Source organism: Rosa chinensis, chromosome 2 (genome assembly GCF_002994745.2).
Source record: "Rosa chinensis cultivar Old Blush chromosome 2, RchiOBHm-V2, whole genome shotgun sequence".
Taxonomy (NCBI): Eukaryota; Viridiplantae; Streptophyta; class Magnoliopsida; order Rosales; family Rosaceae; genus Rosa; species Rosa chinensis.
The window spans coordinates 67,295,429-67,317,464 of NC_037089.1; the positions used below are offsets into that span (position 1 = coordinate 67,295,429).

A 22,036-nucleotide genomic window follows, 5' to 3' on the forward strand; every position below is an offset into this window, starting at 1 on the left:
CTAGTTTGCTAATTTCGATTGTTTCGCTGTTTGCTTCTGGTATACCAGGGTGCATTATTGGATGAACATATAGCAGAACAAACTTTTGGCAATAAAGGATTGCAAGCTATTGGTCGGCCACTAAAGTGTTTATTGGTAGGAGACTTGTGCTGATTAATTAGCCAACCTTGCCACTCAATTCTCTTTTATTAGCATGTCATTTGTTCGACAATGGGTTGTAGGGTATCATGAATGTCCTGCTAATTAACCGTTGCTTGGTGCAGGTTGTTATATCTCTAATTGTTTTGGGGGCTCTAAAGTTCCACTTTGTCTGCTGTTCCACACTGCTTGTATTGAGTGCTGCCCTCTTTACTGGCCGGATGCTTACTCTGTTCGGCTGTGGAGTGCTTTCGCTGTTGCAGTGTTTCATGGAAGCTGCTATAGCAAACATTAGTTGGTCAGAGCACCTCTAGCCCATCTGTGGCTGGTTGATTGATATTCTTGGAGATTTGCTTTTGACGCTCCCTTCTGATAGACCTTGGTTATGAACAATTCAAAAAGTTTTCTCTTAAGACTTCTGTGTACAATGATAGTATGAAAATTCTTCTTAACATGAAAAATTATGACCCTAGCTTAATATGAAGTTGAGGATAGTTTTTCCTATTTGTACACAAGCACATTTTCATTCTGCGTTTACAAATATAACAATGGTCCCAAATAAGGAAACCAAACTTGAGACCAAAAATTATAAATAAGGAAACCAAACTAACTGGGAGAACTTGATAATTAGGGATGGCTCTGATTTGATGACGCGAAATCCCTCACTTGATAGTTCATGCCTAGCACTAACACAGAGAACCCGGACAGGTGATCTCCTCCCCTGTTATTGATAGCTCTTTTTGAAGCTATTTATTTTCCTTATTCTCCTGCAAATATGTCGATTGTAATATAGGGAAATAAGGGTCTCCCGCAGAGGATTAAGATAAACTAAAGGCTTCAACAAAAGTCACAAAAACGTGACTGCAGCTCCTACTGAACTGTAGTCGAAAAACAAACTAAAAACCTAACTAAAACAACCCAGAAAAATACGAAAATTTACAGAGATATACTAGACACGTAAAGAGTCTAGCACACAAAATTTGGTGAATTTTGGAGTTGATTTGCTATGGAAATAAAATACAGAAATACAGAGAACAGAAAGAAAACAAAACTGAAGCAGATTTGAAGTTGGTTGAGATCAAGATAATGAAACTAGCTAGGAAGGAAGTGTCCACCCCCAACAATCACACACAACACACTTTGTCCAATTTATCACCAATTAACTTAGTTGAAGATGCTCAGATTGGCTCGGTACGCTTGAACACAACCTATTACTCTTTCTTACTTTGTACGCTAGGCAGGAAGTGCTCTACACCTAGACTATTCCCAAGCAATGCAACCTAAAGGTACGTTTATTAGATTAAACATGCAGAGATCATTAAGTTTGAAAAGAGTTTGAGCAATCACTAGGCATCGCAAATAACTTAGAGCCTTGCTAAACCTAGGGTTTTGTTTACTTGCTAGTGAAAACTACCAATTACTTCTCTAGATAATTTGAGGAATCCAACTATTGATCCAGGCATCAAACAATCAAAGTATTAGAACCCTAGCATGCATACTAAGTAGTCCTCCAAAGCATACAAACATAGAATTCATCAATGAGAAATCAGTAAACAAAACCTCAACTTTATTAATTGAAAACAAACCGAAAATCAAAGCATGTTATGGATCATGTCTAGGGGCTTCAACAGCTCCCTAGCTACTGGAAATTTAGTTACACATAATTGGAATCAAAAACACAGAGGAGTTCATGAAAAAGGAAGACAACAAAAATCAGAAATTGGGAAAAATACGATCAACGATCGATCTTTGAGATGCAGTGATCGATCGTCTCTGGTGTGATTTTGCAGTCTTGCTTCTTCTTCTTCTTTGGTGTGTCTCTGGTTCTTTTTATGTGATCTGGTGTGTATGTGGTTGGTCACCCTCTAAAATGTGGAAGGAGGCCCTTTTATATAGGAGTTGCAAGTTCAAGGGCACTCTTGCAATTAGACCAAGTTTGTTTACTTGTTCTATTTGAATTTCTCTTCTTAGGCTGAATTCTTTGACTTGTAGATCCTTTACAGCTGATATAAAGCATGCTAACAGCTCATATAAAACGTATACAACTCAGCAAAGGATCCCCAAGAAGCCTCAAGACAATCTGCCAAGAGATAAGGAAGGTGACTCACTTATCTGCCTCACTTAGGATCGCCTTTTTAGCCCTTCTTTTAACTAGGTTTCAATTCAGCTTTGAATGTGATTTTCTGCAAGATAACAACCTTGATGGTGACCTTTAAGAGTGTGCAAAATTCTTCTAAATATCCCCTTAACTTCTTGCCCAAAAGCAGCCTTGAAAAGCCTTCAAGATAAGGTCTGTCAGAAATTTCCAGATTTTCCTTATCTTCTGGTCAAATTTATGGGCTTGTACACCGACCTTGTAGCTATCTTTTTGAACGTTTCTTAGGGCTATAGTTCCCTATGGCATCATTTATTGACGTCCAAACAATAACCTTCCAAAAGACTTTCCAAGAAAGTCTCCAAAAGACAGCTCCAATATGCTTCCTAGATAAGACTGAAGGTGGAAAGCTGATCAGGATGCCAACTTTCTGCAACGTTTCAGACTTCATCCTTGACTATTATGATCACTTGATTAGGCTTTATTGTAGTAAAATATCTGGTTTTCAAATGTAGTCAAGAATTGCTTCCATGGTGCACTCAAAATATCTTCAAAATGGGGTCCAAATACAGAAGAAAATAAGGCAGATTCCAGTTTTCATATTTTGCTTCTCAGCAACTGTTTTGCACGAATTTTTCCACAAGCTTCCCTTACTGTTTCTGACCACATAAATGGTTGTCCTTCATCTTTTGCATCACTATTATATATCTGAGCCATAACTTTCCACAATTGAGCTCCTATTTTTCCATGGTTGATCCACAAACCTCCTAAGAAAATAACAAAGTTAGTTTGATCTTTTTAACGAAATAACTAAGCAAAAGTGTAAGGGATTAAACTATAAATTCGTCGCATTTTATGCTCCTATCAGTTATATACTGATTGACTAATTTAGTCTAGCTTCTTCAGAAAAAAAAAAAAAAAATAGAAAGAGAAAGGGTTTGTCATAGGCCAAGCGATCCCACTGAAAAGATCTCCAAGTTGTGAAAAAAATTCCTTGAACGAAACTTGAAACCAGTGCACCTGTAGACAGACAAGATGTCAACTCAATTCAGTGACTAATTTTTGAATGCTGCGGTAATATACGCAGTCAGATCTTTAACGTCTAAAAGGACTTCCCTCGTCCCTTTTGGTTAATTGTTTTCATAAAAGGAGCTGGCTTATAGCTGTACAGATGCTTTCTTTCCCTAGCAATTTTTCCAGTCCTCATTCTAAGGTACCATATCTAAACTTCTGTTCCTTCCAGGATTTTGTGTCTGCATAAGACATGCGTGCTCTTTTGTTCCAGCTGTCTATGACATAACAGTGGCAGCCCTAAAACTTCACCTCCACCTACAATTGAAATTTGACAGACTTTGGTAAGCCTAACATACTTGACTACCGCATGATGTTGTTATGTGGTGGTCTGATTCAATAGAATTTTGATATTTTTTTAAAGTAATGCAAAGGGTTTAAAAAAAAAAAAAAAACTTACAGAGATCAGACAATTGCCAGTATCTTTTATGTGGATCAGTCACCGTAGCCTAGACCACCATTTTGGAGATGCTCTTAGATAATCTGATAACTAGAATGAGAATACACACACAGCGTGATTTTATAATTTTAAGGGTTTTTGTTTATTTACCCAATTTTTAGAGATTTTTTTCTCACTTACCCTATTAAGTTTTTTTTTTTAATTCTTTCTTACCCAAAACACTCTAGGGAGATCTTTCCTAATACCCCATTAAGATTTTTTATTTTTTATTTGTTTTTAATACTATTTTACCCTCACTCTTTATTACTTAGAGAGAGAGAGAATGGAAGAGAGAGAAACCATAGGAAACTTCACTGGAGCCCGTCACCGATCGGCGGAATCCGGCCAACTATCGCCGCATTTCGGTCACTGGTCGCCGAATTCCAGTCATCAGCCGCCAGAATCCAGTCACCAGCTGCCGCTCATCGAAATTTTCTAAAAATCTCACCGGAAAGGTTTATTGCCCCTCAATAGACCCCTATTGCCTCCCAATAGAACTTTTAATCGGTGGAATGGAAACTAATTTTCTTAAAATTAGATAAATAAAACTTTGATTAAAGAAAAAAAATGAGGAGATTACATCAATTTAAATCGTCTATTGTCTCCCTAATAGACGTCTATTGTCTCCCAATAAATCTTTAACAGGTCTCTAATAGAACCTTTTTTTTTCATTTTGGGCTTCTGAACCAATTTACAGCAAAAAAAAAAAAAAAAATTTGATTTGGGCACCTAGAGAAAAGCTCTGGGCACCCAATCGTCGTTCTCCTTCGCCACTGGCATATCAGATCAATGTTCTCCTTTGCCACCGGCTTGGGTCGAGTGCAGGAGAGCCTAGGTCAAGCTCGAGCACCAAATCCCGCCAGAGATGAGTTGTGATTTTGATTCTGTGATCGGCGACTTTCGTCTTCAGCATGAACTCACTGCCGGCAGGGGATGGCGCGAACTCCGAGCTAGTTGCACGAACCGGAACTCCGAGCTTGTCTCCGACTGTACGATTGATGGCGCCAACTGCACGAACTCGCTGCCGTCTTCTGGGTTGCACAAACTCGTCGCCGACTGCAAGAGCGCCAGCTAAGAGAGAGAGAGAGGGTCGGATCAGAGGGGAGAGATGAGAGAGAACTCGATGGCATATGGTGTAATTTATTAATTTGACTGAGGATAAAATTGTATTTTTATGTTAAATTGGGTAGTGGGGAATAAAAAGCTAAGGTAAATGAGATAATTTTGGCTCATTTTAATACTTTTGGTCAAGGACCCTAATTTTAAAGAAAAAAATTAAAATAGTGCAGAAAACTGAAAAACGGTAATGGGGAAGTTAATTTGCTTATTACATTAATGTCCTTGTTTATTTAAAATTATTTTAAAATAACTCATGGTTTAAGAGTGAAACTTCTTTGGTTAGGAGGGTCTAGCTGTCATTGCCTATCACTTCTAGCAACTATATATAGTCTTCTTCTCAAACAAAGAATTAAAAAACTGTTTAGAATGAACCTAACTGTCTTCATCATCTTTCCCGCTCTACTCTGAAACCCTAGGGTTTGAGTCTTCCACGGTTTTTTTTCTCAGCGATTTGAATCGTTCGTTGTTTTGTGAATCAATTCGTTTCTCTGATGGTTTTGCCCATGGCGATTGCACTTGGAATTCTCTTTGCAGTGGTCGTGGTCCTTTATTCGCTAATCCTTCATCTCATTCCGGTGGTGCTGCTCTGCGTCTCAGGCCTCTTTGCCAATCTGGTTCAGGTACCACCTCTTCTTCTTTCTTTCCTTAGAATTTCGAAATTCTTGATTTAGGGTTTTAGTAGATTTAGTCTAATTGTTCAATTGTTTCAGGCGTTTTGCTTTGTTTTTATCTGGCCGATCTCAAAGAATGCATACACAAGGATAAACGGCGTGGTTAAAGAATTGGATTGGTTGGTTCTGCTAGGCCTCATTGATTGGTGTGCTGGCGTTAAGGTATACCTTCTCTGATTTTTGTGATTGTTACTTATTGAAGGTTTTTAGATGCCACTGATTTTATTTTTACATCGAAGAGTATTGTGGTGTTATCGGATTTGTTCTGCTAGTTTCCAAATTTTACGGGTATGAACCAATGATTACGATTTATTACTGGCTTTTGGAAGAATAAAGTATGTCAATATAAGCTAGTTCATATCCCTAGGATGCAGACTAAAGAAGGAAGACTTTGCTTGGTGTTTGAAGTTTTTTGTATATTTTATCCTTTGAAAAGCAATGGTGCAAGGGAGCTTGTCAGGTGATAGAGATTATTATGTGTTTCCTTGAAGTTGTTTTGCTGATTGATCTGTTTACCCCAGTTCAGTTTTGTCTGTATGGAATTTACAAGCATGTGTCAAGTCTGATGTTAGGTCAATTTGTAAGCCTACACAGAGAGCTGCATCAGTGACAAATTTTAGATATCCGCACTGATGTGGCAAATGTGTCCTTGAGTAAGGTCAATTTTGTTGGAGCTCACCCCTGATACAGCCATCTGGTCTCAAGCAGCTCGAGAAGATCCATATCTGATTGAGCTGGCTGGCATTGTATGTTTGGAATTGAGAGGGGGACATTTTGGTACTGCATCCTTGATTTACAGCTTTGCTTTGTGTGTTGACTGTGCAAGCTTGTTTCGTTTTCCATACGAACTGTATGTTGGTTTGATCTGAGGTATATAAGTAATCACGGGAAGTTTGGTCTAAGCTCCAATATGAGTAGGGGTTAGTGGGTTATCACACTCTACGAATTGTCTTTGGGTCGCAATAGTTCGAAGACTGTGGATCAATAATCTTTAGTTTGGGAACGTGGAAGGATCAATATATTACGTATACTATTATACTTCTATGGTTGCAATGAGTAACGCCCCCAAAGAAAAATTTGCTCATGTATCTCCTTAATATTGAAACATGATTTTGTTTCTCTAGTTCAGTTAAGTTTTTCTCCGTTCTCTTTCTTTGCTATTCTTGTATTTACATTTGATTTTGTAAATTAGTTACTTAAAGTAGTAGTGATAATGTGAAAGGAGATGCTTATAAAGTTATAACTGGGTTTGATAGTTCTCATTTATGCTGATAGAAATGAAGTCTTAGCTTTTGATTTACTTCTCTCTGCCTGCTGCAGATCCTAGAGTGCATAGAGCAGGAAAACAGTCATTTAAAGGGTAAGGCAAATTTATTTTTCGTTTGCTACATATGTGTTTTTGTTGAGACCAAGTATATATTGTTATTGTGAAAGGTGGCAGAACATGTTATTTATCTGCTTGTTGTTTTTTATGTATAGGTGAAGAGCATGAACTTGTCATATCCAGTGCTAGAAATGATGCCGATCCTCTTCTTGAATTGGTTCTCGCTCAGGTACTCAGTTCACATATCATGTCTTTAATGCTTTGTTGTACTTTATCTGATGTGTGAATACATACACATTGTTAGTTTGTCTGTTTGCACGCATACGTATGATGCATACACAGTTGAATCAGATCTTGCTCAGGTACTCACTATATGAATAATGGCTTGTTGGTAACCAGAGAAAGCATAATACTATAAAAGCATGCCCGTATGTGTATGTTTTATTTATTTGATTGGGCAGATGATTTGTGTATGTTATATTACTAATCTTGGAAAGCTACAGATGTAGGACAAAGCAATGGTGGTGTGAGAATGGTTACGGTGGCTTAGAAAGAAACAAATTTTTAAGAAATGGAAGATAAGGTTTATAGGTGTTATGAGGACAATAAGAGACTAAGATGGGGGAATTTAACCATATTCAACTTTCATCAAATCTGATTTGCCTTACAAGAAAGCCTGATATAGGTTTCAGATACATATATTCTTTGTAAAATTCATCTTTGAACAGTAATAAACTCTTAATGACATTGTACTTACCCCAAGGTTTATTTAGGCTATTAATGATATCAGATTACAGACACTGTACTTAGAATCCCTGTAGATGGTTTTTTGTTTCTGTTGACAGTCTCTTACTACCACAGAGACTTCTCTCAGGACCAAAAGCTTAAAAAGCTGGGTGGGCTTTGTCTGGTGCTTCCATATTTTCTGAACACTGTTGCTACTGCATTTATTACAGTCTAGGTTTTTTTCGCATGCTCCTGTAATTACTTTATACTACTTAAATACTGCTGATTCAGAACTAAATTTATATGTGCAGTGGTCAGGTTGCCTTGGCAGTTTATTAGCTGTAATAAAGACATCAGCAAGATATATTCTGGTATGCTCCAACTGAGATGTCTTGTCAGCATGTGGGGATGAAACTTTTAAGTCAACTATTCTTAGCTTCAGCTCATTTATATATAACACGGTCCAGTTCTTAATGGCATCATGTTTATGTTCTTTGGTGCTTTGGTATTATGTTTTAATTCTGTCTCTTGAGTTTGGGGCACCTCAGCTTTGTAACCTGACTCTAGACTGTAGCAGTAAATATCCCTGTCTGTCTGAAAAACAAAATTGAAATGAAAACAAAAATAAAAGAAAGAAGAGCAAGACAAATTTCACAGAAGGTCTCAAGTTTAAATTTCTTTTTACATATACTTACCTTCCTAGACCCTTAGAAATGAAATGGACGACATCATTGGGCCATGCCATGATGTGTTCCAATGATATTAATCATCCATTATAGATATTCATTTTTCTTTTCTTAGAAAGAGTGCCTGCTCTTTAGGAAATCTTTGGTTTATTGATCATGTGCATTGCTTTTTCATTCAAGTATTCCTTACTCGTCAGTAAATGTTATGCTTTATATATGCAGGTCAGAGGGTGGCCAATGTGGTTTTCTGAATATGTTTTTTCGGAAAGAAGTGCCCATGATGCAAGAAAACTTAAGGTATCACTGAATATTTTATGTTTATGTAGAGAGAGAGAGGGCACAATTTTCATTCATTCATCAAGTCAAATTAACTCAGTTTGCGACTAATTTTTGAATGCTGTGGTAACATTTGCAGTCAGATCTAAAGGACTTCCCTCAGCCCTTTTGGTTTTCTGTTGTCCTAGAAAGAACTGGTTTTACTCAGGGAGAGCTTCTAGCTGCACAGAGGCTTCCTGTCCCTAGCAAGGTTTTGAGTCCTGATACTAAGGTACAACTATTTCTATTTATTTACTGTTTTAAGAAATTAATAATAGTTATTTCTTTGTCATTTTTTTCTATTTCTGGCTGGTTATTTTAAGACCCGTCACAATAAGAGCATATAGTGCTCTAGAATCCTGCTTCAGAAGCAGTATTGAATGTTACATGTGATCTAGCTTTTTAAGATTCTGTTGCTTCCAGGATTTGGTCTATGCAGTAAGACGAGCGTACTCTGTTGTTCCAGCCATTTATGTTATAACAGTGGCTATTCCTAAAACTTCACCTCCAACTACAGTTGAAAGTGTAATTAAAGGGGGACCTTCTGTGGTAAGCCTAACATACTTGACATTTTGCAAAGGGTGTATTAGTATTTGAAATCCTGTATACTCTAAACTTTTCTGTAGTGACTGGTGAGTGTATGTTTAATTTATCGCTGTTTCCTTGGGTGCACTCTTTTTTTAGTCATTCTTTGCTTTTTTTCCCCCTTTTCTTTTTTGTTATATTATGGGCATTGCCAGATTTTTCCAAAACTACTGATAATTCTGGAAATGAAATTTCTTTTTTCTTTTTTCAGTATCAGATGTTGGACAATTATTAATGAAATAAATATACAAAAACTTAACAGCGTCTCATAGATGAAGTTCACAACTCATGCTTAGTGGAAGTTTTCCTTTGAGTACCATACAATGTTGAACATCATTTCTGGATGTAAATGTCTACAGAATTTGAAGCTCTTCTTCGTACTCTGACAGCAGTAATCTCCATTCATCTGGTTTTTTATTTTATTTGTTGACATGCTCTCCTGCTACAGAAACATGCTGGGATGATGTGGTATAATCATTTGCCTCATTAAATGGCATGTCTTATTATCAGCCTTTCGGTTTCTTTTCAACAGCTTGAATTCAAATCCAAGCACATCCAAGCAATGTCTTTTGTTAAGCTGAGCATCTATCTCCTTTGTTAATCATACCACCATGTTGAATTTATTTTGATTATGTTATAAGAATATTGACTATATATCAATGATAGTTACTCATACAGCAGTGGCCAATTTAATTTGTGTGTATCCTATAATATTGGAAAACCTGCTTAGTTGTCCGTTGTAACTGTCTTGCAGGTGCATGTGTACATTAAAAGGCATGCGACTAAAAAATGGCCTGAAACTGATGATGCTGTTGAAAAGTGGTGCACAGAAATACTTGAAGCCGAGGTGATTTCAGTACTATGTGTTTCCTGGGGTTGTTTTGCTGGCCTATTACTATCATCTAGGAACTACATCCATTTTAATATATATATATATATATATATGTTAATATATATTCCTTGCATAGAATCTTGTTACTGGCCTAAACATACTAGTCTGGTTATGCTTTCAATGACTTGTGTGCTAGTTTGCTAATTTCGATTGTTTGGCTGTTTGCTTCTGGTGTACCAGGATGCATTATTGGACGAACATATAGCGGAACGAACTTTTGTTGTTGAAGGATTGCAAGCTATTGGTCAGCCACTAAAGTGTTTCTTGGTAGGAGACTTGCGCTGATTAATTAGCCAACTTGCCACTCAATTATCTTTTATTTGTGCCATTTGTTCAACCTTTGCCAATATTTGGGTTGTAGGGCGTCTCAAATGTGCTGCTAATTAACTGTTGCTTGGTGCAGGTTATATCTCTAATTGTGTTGTGGGCTCTAAAGTTCAACTTTGTCTGCTGTTCCACCCTGCTTGTATTGAGTGCTGCCCTCTTTACTGGTCAGATGCTTACTCTGTTCGGCTGTGGAGTTCTTTCGCTGTTGCAATGTTTCATGGAAGCCGCTATAGCAAACATTAGTTGGTCAAAGTACCTCAAGCCCATCTGTGGCTGGTTGATTTACAATCTTGGAGAGTTGTGTTTGTTGCTCCCTTGTGATTAATATTCTTGGTGGTAATAAACTTCAAAAAGTCTTCTCTTAGGCTTGTGTATGATGATAGTGGAAGGATTTTTATAACATGGTACATGGCACAATTAGGAAAACTAATCCTCACAAGCACATTTTCCCCTTGCTTGTGAGAAATCTATTAAAAGTGAAGACCAACTTTCCCTTGCTTTGCAACTCATTTAGTGCCTCTTCACAAGCACATTTTTCATTCTGGGTTTACAAATATAACTCGGACAAAGTAACTGAGAAAACGCGAAAGCCCCAACTTGGTAGTGCGTTTGTAAGGAAGTCACTAATTAAATTTCAAGTTCATGAAAAAATTACTAATTGATATTCAAATTGATCAACACATAAATGAGTGATTTTTCTTTCTCGAATTTTCTTTACAAAGCATCACACTTCAACATGTTACGTACGGTTGTGCTGAAAAAAGTTGTGTGCTATATGTATGGTTGCCTTAATGTCGTTGGTGCATATTCATAAGTTTTCTGGACTAAAAGTACGTGTCATTCAGTGTCATTCTTGATCCACAACGATTACACATTTCAAGTGTCATACTGTGAAACTTGCTATCTATGCCAGACCATGAGACCACCTTTTTCCTAGGAGTCATTTTATAGTTAGAGCATTTTTCTTTTTAGTTCCCCCTAATGCTTTTCTAAGGTGCATTCAAGAAAGATAGAAACCTAGCCTTAGCCACAGATGAAATAGTCCAATAAGTAGAATATGCAGCTGAGACCCAACTCTTGACATCCACCACCAATGAAGGCCAAACCGCTGACTAGCGAGTACACTGAGAAGACAGTCAACAATGTTGATCAGTATGAGTAAGAAGCTATCATGCTCAAGTGAAATGGATCTCCTGCAGACCGCCTGGTAAACCTGACACTGTAATTTCCACAAAATGCTCCAACAAACTGCAACCTGAGAGCCCAGCAAGCTACGAATCACATGTCTAAAAGGCCGTCCAATGTGCTTGAATAGCATAGAAATGGGGCTATACACAGCCATTCCCACAAACCTCTCATCGAAGCCCATTCTCTCACACACTAGTCCATGAATAATGTCATAGACACCGGTCCGGAACAGAGTCATATAACTGAGCAGATCCAGACAATAGATCAGAACACCACCAAAAGCAACCAAACCAACAGCCAATGTCATCAGAATCAGTATAGACCATGCAATCGATAGAAAATCTAGCTCGGCGCGTGCTGCGGCTGTGGAATCTGCAGCCTGAGCTAGATGGGCAATAGAAAGAAGTAACAAGGCCAGCATCCACAAGCTATTACCGGACTTGTCCCTGAGATTCATCACATCCAAAAAGCAAACAATCCATATAAGGAAACCAACAACAATTAATTGAAATTTTTTGAAAATTAAAGTAGCTCACATAGAGTTGAAGGAAAGTAAGGATCAATTTTCCACGATGAAGAGCAAAGCGAATCTAGAATCTAACAGTAGAATAATAATGAACAAGGCTCTATGAAAAAAAAAAAACAAAAAAATCTAATAGTAAACGAACAACAAGAGTAGCTTCACTCTCATCATCTCAGCCTTGCATTTCAGCGACCTTCACACACACACACACAAATGCATTGGTAAATTAGACCGAGAAAAATCAGCATTCCAAGCACAAAAGTTAACCACCACCTCAAATTCGGACAAGAAATGCGATGCAAAACCAAAATCAGTAGAGAAATTAATTTAATCGAAGCTAATTGGAGAGGAACTGAATTCGTACACAGACAAACCCCAAACGATCGAAGAAATTGAAGGAAATAGAGCTAAGCACTCACTCAGTAATAGGAACAGCATGCTTCTTTGTCGCGATGGTTGCAGTACCGAGACCTCCCGTCGCCATTTTTGGATTTCTGCTCGAGAAATTTGCCCGGAAAACAAAAGAACAGACTTTCAGAGTGATCTCTAAAATGAAGCGCCGTTAAACTTAACGTTTGGTAGTCTTGTACGGACTTTGGGATTTGGGCGGGAAAGAAAGAGTTAGTTGGAAGAGCTTGCGCAGCAGCAATTCATGCTCACTCGCAGTAAAAAACCGACACGTGTCGGATTAGTCATGGGTAGAACTGTCTTTTCAACACTCTCACAGTCACAGGTAATAATATAGAAAATAAAAATAAAAATTAGTATCCTATCTATAAAAATTAGTATCTTAGTCATGGGTTCTTTGGTATTTTGGGATAATGTTTTAATTTTTACCTCTTGGGTTCTGGTGGCCTCAGCTTAATAACCTGACTTATGGTTTAAAAGTAATAAAGCCTATCTATCCGAGAAACAAATTTAAACAGAAATTTTTAAAAAGGAGAGCAAAGCAAAGGACACAGAGCACTCCTCTTTAGAAACTCTTTGGTTTATTGATCATATGGTTTTTCATTTGAGTTTTCCTCACTCCTTGTCAGTAAATAGTATGCCTCTTACATGCAAGTGATAGGGTGGTCAATGTATGTTTTCAGAAGGAAGTTGGTATTGATGAATATTATACAACTGTGTGTCAAAATATCTACACAAATGCAACATTTTTATTTTATTTTATTTCTATCTAGTGAAACCATTGACAAGAAATCTAGACACCAAGCTAGACCTGAAGAAATATGAGGATTTAATCCTTGGCAGCACCTAGATTTCATGTGTATTTTCATTTTCTAGAAAGTTTGATTTTGTGTGAAGTTAAGGAGTTTATTGGTACACTTCAACAGAACTTCCTTGGAACAATTTTTTGATAATGTGAATTGTTGGTGGAACTTGTTGCTAATACAATCAGGTGGTATGATATAGCATTTTATGGCTGCCAACTTCAAAGTAATGATTTTGATGAAGTTTTCCCAGCAAAGACTTATTGCCAATTTAATCTAGCTTCTTCAGAAAAAATAAAAAAATAAAAATATACGGCTGTCGTATTCCAAGCGAGCCTACTGAAAAGATCTCCTAGTCGAGTTTCCTCATAAAATTCAGTCTTCCAAATGGTCTATGCTTTTCATCTAAGGAATGAATGTGATAATACTATAATAGTGTCCATCTCCCTACACCTCCATATCTATTTTTCAGTCCCTTCATGAAAAATTTTTGCAACTCTACAAGTTTCAGTATTTGAAACCAGTGCACCTGTAGACATAGAAGATTTCGACTCAATTTAGTGACTAATATTTGAATGCTGTGGTGATATGTGCAGTCAGATCGATCTTTAATGACTGAAGGACTTCCCTCAGCCCTTTTGGTTAACTGTTTTATAAAAGGAACTTGTTTCCCCAGGGAGAGCTTATAGATGCACGTACAGATGCTTCCTTTCCCTGGCAATGTTTACAGTCCTCTTTCTAAGGTACAATTATGTTTTCTAATATACTGCTTTAGAAAAACAGTTATTTCCCTTTCCAATTTATGGCTGGTTAATTGAACGCTGCAGCACCATAAAAGCATTTGGCATTCCAGAATCCCACTATACAGCAGGTCCCATTTCTCCATTTACATGTTATCTACGATATCTAAACTTCTGTCCCTTTCAGGATTTTGTGTCTGCAGTAAGACATGCACACTCTTTTGTTCCAGCCATCTATGATATGACAGTGGCCAATTTAATCTAGTATTTTTAAATAAAGATCTATGCAGTAAGTGATCTTCCAAGCGAGGTAACCAGAAAGGTCGCCAAGTCGTGTTTCCCCATGCAACTCATTAAATGGCATGTCTCATTATCAGCCTTTGGGTTTCTCATTGTCATCCAAGCAATGTCTTTTTTTTTTTTAAGCTGAGCATCCATGTCCTTTGTTTATCAGACCACCATGTTGAATTTATTTTGAATATGTTATAAGAATAGTGACTATATATCAATGATAGTTACTCATACTGCAATGGTCAATTTAGTTTGTGCGTATCCTACTATCCTGTAATATTGGAAAACCTGCTTAATTGCCCCGTTGTTACTGTCTTGCAGGTGCATGTGTACATCAAGCGGCATGCGACTGAAAAATGACCTCAAATATAATTGCTAGCTCATTTTTGTTTTTTCAAATATAATTGATAGACTTAGATTTAGATCATAATATGTTTATTTTTTTCCCCTCACCCAAGGGTGGATCTAGGATTCAAAAATAGGAAGGGCTACATATTTATGTGTCCCTTTGGGCGAAGCCCGCAATTTTTTTTTTAGTACAATTATGCACAAGTGTGCGAATGCAAGAGTGGGGTTATGAGAACCTAAAAGTTCAAGTGTTCAAAGATTGAATTTAGTCCGTAATTTAGGCCTTGTTGTGAAGAAGAAGAAGAATGAGAATTTGTGATGGACAGAGAGAATGAGAGAGCCAGAGAGGACTTTGACTTCAATAATTTGAGAGTTCAGGTGGGCTTCGTTAAACAAACATACATATAAACAAAAAATATACATCATATATATGGTTTTTTTTTTCAACCCAAAAGTTTGTTCTGAATATAAAGCCATGAATAAGACGAAATAGCTAGCAAATAAACCCAAGCCCAATCTGCAAAGTTAATTCTATAAACTTGAACTGATTACTCGGCATTCGAATGAGACCAAGCTCTTGGCCGAGATACTAAGATAGCACAACAATTGATAAAATGATAAGTATTGAAATCAATTAAACCCACAACAATTGCACAGCAGAAAGAAGACCCACTGATCGACCTTGATAAGTTTTGAAATCAATTAAACCCACTTACCGACATCAATTAAATATCAATTAAAGTATACATCTACTTTTTTTTTTAAGCCTAAAAATCTCGGACGGGCTCCAGCCCGCTCAAGCCACTACCTAGATCCGCCCCTGGGCCTCACCAATATATGTTCAACATGTTTATCATATATTTTTATGTCACATGATTTTAATTCTTATTAAATATATATGAATGCTTTAATGAGTATGTAGTGAAATTGAAAAATGAAAATAGATAAAGAAAATAATAAAGAATGCAATCTAATATTATTGAATTGAAAAGTGTAGAAAAAATCAACTTAAATTTTGGTATAATTATTGTCCTTAATAGTCATCTCATAGTAGGTTATATATCTATACTATTATTAAGAGAAAAGAGTTTGTTAGCCAAAACAATTTTTTTTTACCAAAATATCCCTCAAATATTAAAAGACATTTGAACTGAAATATTTGAGAAAGACAAAATGACCAATTCACAAATAAAAGAAAAACAAAAGAAATTTAAAAAAAAAAATCAAAAAAAAAAACAAAATATGTGCAGCAATTTTCTCCACATTCTGTGGAATAACTTCCAACATAATTATCCACACCCATAAGGTGTGTTTGCTGTCTAGTTTCATTTAATAATTCATAATAAAGTGAGGTCAAATGAGCAGATTTAGAGGTCCGAATAAAAACACTATTTTTCATCATCTAATCAAATTTTTGTTTTTTAAGAAGAAAAAAACCAATTGACATGTGCGGAGGGGCTAGTAGTGCAGAAAACTGAAAACGGTAATGGGGAAGTTAATTTCCTTATTACATTAATGTCCTTGTTTATTTAAAATCATTTTAAAATAGTTTATGGTTTAAGAGTGAAATTTCTTTGGTTAGGAGGGTCTAGTTGTCATTTCCAATCACTTCTAACCGTGGTTTTTTTTTCTCAGCGATTTGAATCGTTCGTTGTTTTGTGAATTAATTCGTTTCTCTGATGGTTTTGCCCATGGCGATTGCACTTGGAATTCTCTTTGCAGTGGTCGTGGTCCTTTATCCGCTAATCCTTCATCTCATTCCGGTGGTGCTGCTCTGCGTCTCAGGCCTCTTTGCCAATCTGGTTCAGGTACCACCTCTTCTTCCCGCTTTCCTTAGAATTTCGAAATTCTTGATTTAGGGTTTTAGTAGAATTAGTCTAATTGTTCAATTGTTTCAGGCGTTTTGCTTTGTTTTTATCTGGCCGATCTCAAAGAATGCATACGCAAGGATAAACGGCGTGGTTAAAGAATTGGATTGGCTGGTTCTTCTAGGCCTCATTGATTGGTGTGCTGGCGTTAAGGTATACCTTCACTGATTTTTGTGATTGTTACTTATTGAACGTCTTTAGATGCCACTGATTTTATTTTATATCGAAGAGTACTGTGGTGTCATCGGATTTGTTCTGCTAGTTTCCAAGTTTTACGGGTATGAACCAATGATTACGGTTATTGGTGGCTTTTGGAAGTTGATTTGCTGATTGTCTGTTTACCGCAGTTCAGTTTTGTTTGTATGGAATGCCCAAGCATGTGTCAAGTCCCATGTTAGGTCAATTTGTAAGCCTACACAGAGAGCTACATCAGTCAAATTTTAGATATCCGCACTGATGTGGCGAATGTGTCCTTGAGAAAGGTCAGTTTTGTCGATGCTCACCCCTGATACAGCCATCTGGTCTCAAGCAGCTCGAGAAGATCCAGATCTGATTGAGCTGGTTGGCATTGTATGTTTGGAATTGAGAGGGGGACATTTTGGTACTGCATCCTTGATTTACAGCTTTGCTTTGTGTGTGGACTGTGCAAGCTTGTTTTGTTTTCCATACGAACTGTATGTTTGTTTGAGGTATATAAGTGATCATGGGAAGTTTGGTAAAAGCTCAAATATGAGTAGGGGGTAGTGGGTTATCACACTAGTATGACTCGTCTTTGGGTTGCAATAGTTCAAAGACTGTGGATCAATAATCTTTAGTTGGGGAACATGCAAGGATCAATATCTTACATATACTGTTATACTTCTATGGTTGCAAAGAGTAACGCCCCCAAAGAAAAAATTGGCTCATGTATCTCCTTAATATTGAAACATGATTTTGTTTCTCTAGTTCAGTTAAGTTTTTCTCCATTCTCTTTCTTTGCTATTCTTGTATTTACATTTGTAAATTAGTTGCTTAAAGTAGTAGTGATAACGTGAAAGGAGATGCTTATAAAGTTTAACTGGGTTTGATAGTTCTCATTTATGCTGATAGAAATGTAGTCTTTCTCTCTACCTGCTGCAGATCCTAGAGTGCGTAGAGCAGGAAAGCAGTCATTTAAAGGGTAAGGCAAATTTATTTTTCGTTTGCTACATAAGTGTTTTTGTTGAGACTAAGTATATATTGTTATTGTGAAAGGTGGCAGAACATGTTATTTATCTGCTCGTTATTTCTTATGTATAGGTGAAGAGCATGAACTTGTCATATCCAGTGCTAGAAATGATACCGATCCTCTTCTTGAATTGGTTCTCGCTCAGGTACTCAGTTCACATATCATGTCTTTAATTTGCTAGGCACGCTTTGTTGTACTTTATCAGATGTGTGAATACATACACATTGTTAGTTTGTCTGTTTGCACGCATACGTATGATGCATACACAGTTGAATCAGATCTTGCTCAGGTACTCACTATATGAATAATGGCTTGTTGGCAACCAGAGAAAGCATAATACTATAAAAGCATGCCTGTACGTGTATGTTTTATTTATTTGATTGGGCAGGTAATTTGTGTATGTTATATTACTAATCTTGGAAAGCTACAGATGTAGGACAAAGCAGTGGTGTGAGAATGGTTATGGTGGCTTAGAAAGAAACAAATTTTTAAGAAATGGAAGATAAGGTTTATAGCTGTTATGAGGACAAAAAGAGACTAAGATGGGAGAATTTAACCATACTCAACTTTCATCCAATCTGATTTGCCGTACAAGAAAGCCTGATATAGGTTTCAGATACATATATTCTTTGTAAAAACTCATCTTTGAACAGTAATAAACTGTTGATGACATTGTACTTACCCCAAGATTTATTTAGGCTATTAATGATATCATATTACAGACACTGTACTTAGAATCCCTGTAGATAGATTTTTGTTTCTGTTGACAGTCTCTTACTACCACAGAGACTTCTCTCTGGACCAAAAGCTTAAAAAGCTGGGTGGGCTTTGTCTGGCCCTTCCATATTTTCTGAACACTGTTGCTACTGCATTTATTACAGTCTAGGTTTTTTTCGCATGCTCCTGTAATTACTTTATACTACTTAAATACTGCTGATTCAGAACTAAATTTACATGTGCAGTGGTCAGGTTGCCTGGGCAGTTTATTAGCTGTAATAAAGACAACAGCAAGATACATTCTGGTATGCTCCATCTGAGATGTCTTGTCAGCATGTGGGGATGAAGCTTTTAAGTCAACTATTCTTAGCTTCAGCTCATTTATATATAGCACGGTCCACTTCTTAATGACATCATGTTTATGTTCTTGGGTGCTTTGGTATTATGTTTTAATTCTGTCTCTTGAGTTTGGGGCACCTCAGCTTTGTAACCTGACTCTAGACTGTAGAAGTAAAAATCCCTGTCTGTCTGAAAAACAAAATTGAAATGAAAACAAAAATAAAAGAAAGAAGAGCAAGACAAATTTCACAGAAGGTCTCAAGTTTTAATTTCTTTTTACATATACTTACCTTCCTATACCCTTAGAAATGAAATGGACGACATCATTGGGCCATGCCATGATGTGTTCCAATGATATTAATCATCCATTATAGATATTCATTTTTCTTTTCTTAGAAAGAGTGCCTGCTCTTTAGGAAATCTTTGGTTTATTGATCATGTGCATTGCTTTTTCATTCAAGTATTCCTTACTCGTCAGTAAATGTTATGCTTTATATATGCAGGTCAGAGGGTGGCCAATGTGGTTTTCTGAATATGTTTTTTCAGAAAGAAGTGCCCATGATGCAAGAAAACTTAAGGTATCACTGAATATTTTATGTTTATGTAGATAGAGAGAGAGGGCACAATTTTCATTCATTCATCAAGTCAAATTAACTCAGTTTGAGACTAATTTTTGAATGCTGTGGTAACATTTGCAGTCAGATCTAAAGGACTTCCGTCAGCCCTTTTGGTTTTCTGTTGTCCTAGAAAGAACTGGTTTTACTCAGGGAGAGCTTCTAGCTGCACAGAGGCTTCCTGTCCCTTGCAAGGTTTTGAGTCCTGATACTAAGGTACAACTATTTCTATTTATTTACTGTTTTAAGAAAATAATAATAGTTATTTCTGTGTCATTTTTTTTTATTTCTGGCTGGTTATTTTAACACCCGTCACAATAAGAGCATATAGTGTTCTAGAATCCTGCTTCAGAACCAGTATTGAATGTTACATGTGATCTAGCTTATTTAAAATTCTGTTGCTTCCAGGATTTGGTCTATGCAGTGAGACGTGCGTACTCTGTTGTTCCAGCCATTTATGTTATAACAGTGGCTTTTCCTAAAACTCCACCTTCAACTACAGTTGAAAGTGTAATTAAAGGGGGACTTTCTGTGGTAAGCCTAGCATACTTGACATTTTGCAAAGGGTGTATTAGTATTTGAAATCCTGTATACTCTAAACTTTTCTGTAGTGACCGGTGAGTGTATGTTTAATTTATCACTGTTTCCTTGGGTGCACTCTCATTCTTCGCTTTTTTTCCCCCCGTTTCTTTTTTTGTTATATTATGGGAATTATGGCTCCTTTCTGGCCAGATTTTTCCAAAGCTACTGATAATTCTGGAAATGAAATTTCTTTTTTCTTTTTTCAGCATCAGATGTTGGACAATTATTAATGAAATAAATATACAAAAACTTAACCGTGTCTCATAGTTGAAGTTCACAACTCATGCTTAGTGGAAGTTTTCCTTTGAGTACTATACAATATTGAACATCATTTCTGGATGTAAATGTCTACAGAATTTGAAGTTCTTCTTCGTACTCTGACAGCAGTAATCTCCATTCATCTGGCTTTTTTATTTTATTTTTTGGCATGCTCTCCTGCTATAGAAACATGCTGGGATGATGTGGTATAATCATTTGCCTCATTAAATGGCATGTCTTATTATCAGCCTTTGGGTTTCTTTTCAACAGCTTGGATTCAAATCCAAGCACATCCAAGCAATGTCTTTTGTTAAGCTGAGCATCTATCTCCTTTGTTAATCATACCACCATGTTGAATTTATTTTGATTATGTTATAAGAATATTGACTATATATGAATGATAGTTACTCATACAGCAGTGGCCAATTTAGTTTGTGTGTATCCTATAATATTGGAAAACCTGCTTAGTTGCCTGTTGTTAATGTCTTGCAGGTGCATGTGTACATTAAAAGGCATGCGACTAAAAAATGGCCTGAAACTGATGATGCTGTTGAAAAGTGGTGCACAGAAATACTTGAAGCCGAGGTGATTTCAGTACTATGTGTTTCCTGGTGTTGTTTTACTGGCCTTTTACTATCATCTAGGAACTACATCCATTTATATATATATATATATATATATATATTATAATATAATATATATTCCTTGCATAGAATCTTGTTACTGGCCTAAACATACTAGTCTGGTTATGCTTTCAATGACTTGTGTGCTAGTTTGCTAATTTCGATTGTTTGGCTGTTTGCTTCTGGTGTACCAGGATGCATTACTGGACAAACATATAGCAGAACGAACTTTTGGCGTTAAAGGATTGCAAGCTATTGGTCGGCCACTAATGTGTTTCTTGGTAGGAGACTTGCGCTGATTAATTAGCCAACTTGCCACTCAATTATCTTTTATTTGTGCCATTTGTTCAACCTTTGCCAATATTTGGGTTGTAGGGCGTCTCAAATGTCCTGCTAATTAACTGTTGCTTGGTGCAGGTTATATCTCTAATTGTGTTGTGGGCTCTAAAGTTCAACTTTGTCTGCTGTTCCACACTGCTTGTATTGAGTGCTGCCCTCTTTACTGGTCGGATGCTTACTCTGTTCAGCTGTGGAGTGCTTTCGCTGTTGCAGTGTTTCATGGAAGCCGCTATAGCAAACATTAGTTGGTCAGAGCACCTCAAGCCCATCTGTGGCTGGTTGATTAATATTCTTGGAGACTTGCTTTTGTTGCTCCCTTTTGATTAACATTCTTGGTGGTAATAAACTTCAAAAAGTCTTCTCTTAGGCTTGTGTATGATGATAGTAGAAGGATTTTTCTAACATGGCACATGGCACAATTAGGAAAACTAATCCTCACAAGCACATTTTTCCCTTGCTTGTGAGAAATCTATTAAAAGTGAAGACCAACTTTCCCTTGCTTTGCAACTCATTTAGTGCCTCTTCACAAGCACATTTTTCATTCTGGGTTTACAAATATAACTCGGACAAAGTAACTGAGAAAACTTGACAATTAAGGTAACGCGAAAGCCCCAACTTGGTAGTGCGTTTGTAAGGAAGTCACTAATTAAATTTCAAGTTCATAAAAAAATTACTAATTGATATTCAAATTGATCAACACATAAATGAGTGATTTTTCTTTCTCGAATTTTCTTTACAAAGCATCACACTTCAACATGTTACGTACGGTTGTGCTGAACAAAGTTGTGTGCTATTTGTAT

General features: G+C 36.8%; 2 protein-coding genes and 1 long non-coding RNA gene across 4 annotated transcripts; 2 read left to right on the forward strand and 1 right to left on the reverse strand.

The window, feature by feature from the left end:
- Nucleotides 1-29: 29 nt before the first annotated feature.
- LOC121051307 lies at nt 30-1,349 on the reverse strand. The gene is made up of 2 exons (XR_005805477.1): nt 750-1,349; nt 30-516 (listed from the first exon to the last, which is right to left on the reverse strand). It is a non-coding gene; the product is annotated as an uncharacterized LOC121051307 (long non-coding RNA).
- Nucleotides 1,350-5,216: 3,867 nt separating this feature from the next.
- On the forward strand, nt 5,217-10,814 carry LOC112187084 (1-acyl-sn-glycerol-3-phosphate acyltransferase 2). 2 transcript variants are annotated; one of them, XM_024325723.2, is made up of 11 exons: nt 5,217-5,482; nt 5,573-5,695; nt 6,854-6,893; nt 7,013-7,086; nt 7,895-7,954; nt 8,492-8,566; nt 8,685-8,816; nt 9,008-9,133; nt 9,924-10,016; nt 10,242-10,328; nt 10,465-10,814. In XM_024325723.2, the coding sequence occupies exons 1-11, from the start codon at nt 5,354-5,356 to the stop codon at nt 10,711-10,713; spliced, it is 1,188 nt and encodes a 395-aa protein (XP_024181491.1). In that variant the 5' UTR covers nt 5,217-5,353; the 3' UTR covers nt 10,714-10,814. The 2 variants fall into 2 exon arrangements, with proteins under 2 accessions (XP_024181491.1, XP_024181498.1); XM_024325730.2 differs by lacking the exon at nt 9,008-9,133.
- Nucleotides 5,236-21,743, forward strand: LOC121048857 (1-acyl-sn-glycerol-3-phosphate acyltransferase PLS1-like). Its single transcript, XM_040513528.1, has 12 exons — nt 5,236-5,295; nt 16,310-16,497; nt 16,588-16,710; nt 17,647-17,716; nt 17,836-17,909; nt 18,727-18,786; nt 19,324-19,398; nt 19,519-19,650; nt 19,843-19,968; nt 20,767-20,859; nt 21,092-21,178; nt 21,315-21,743. The coding sequence occupies exons 2-12, from the start codon at nt 16,369-16,371 to the stop codon at nt 21,561-21,563; spliced, it is 1,218 nt and encodes a 405-aa protein (XP_040369462.1). The 5' UTR covers nt 5,236-5,295; nt 16,310-16,368; the 3' UTR covers nt 21,564-21,743.
- Nucleotides 21,744-22,036: the final 293 nt, after the last annotated feature.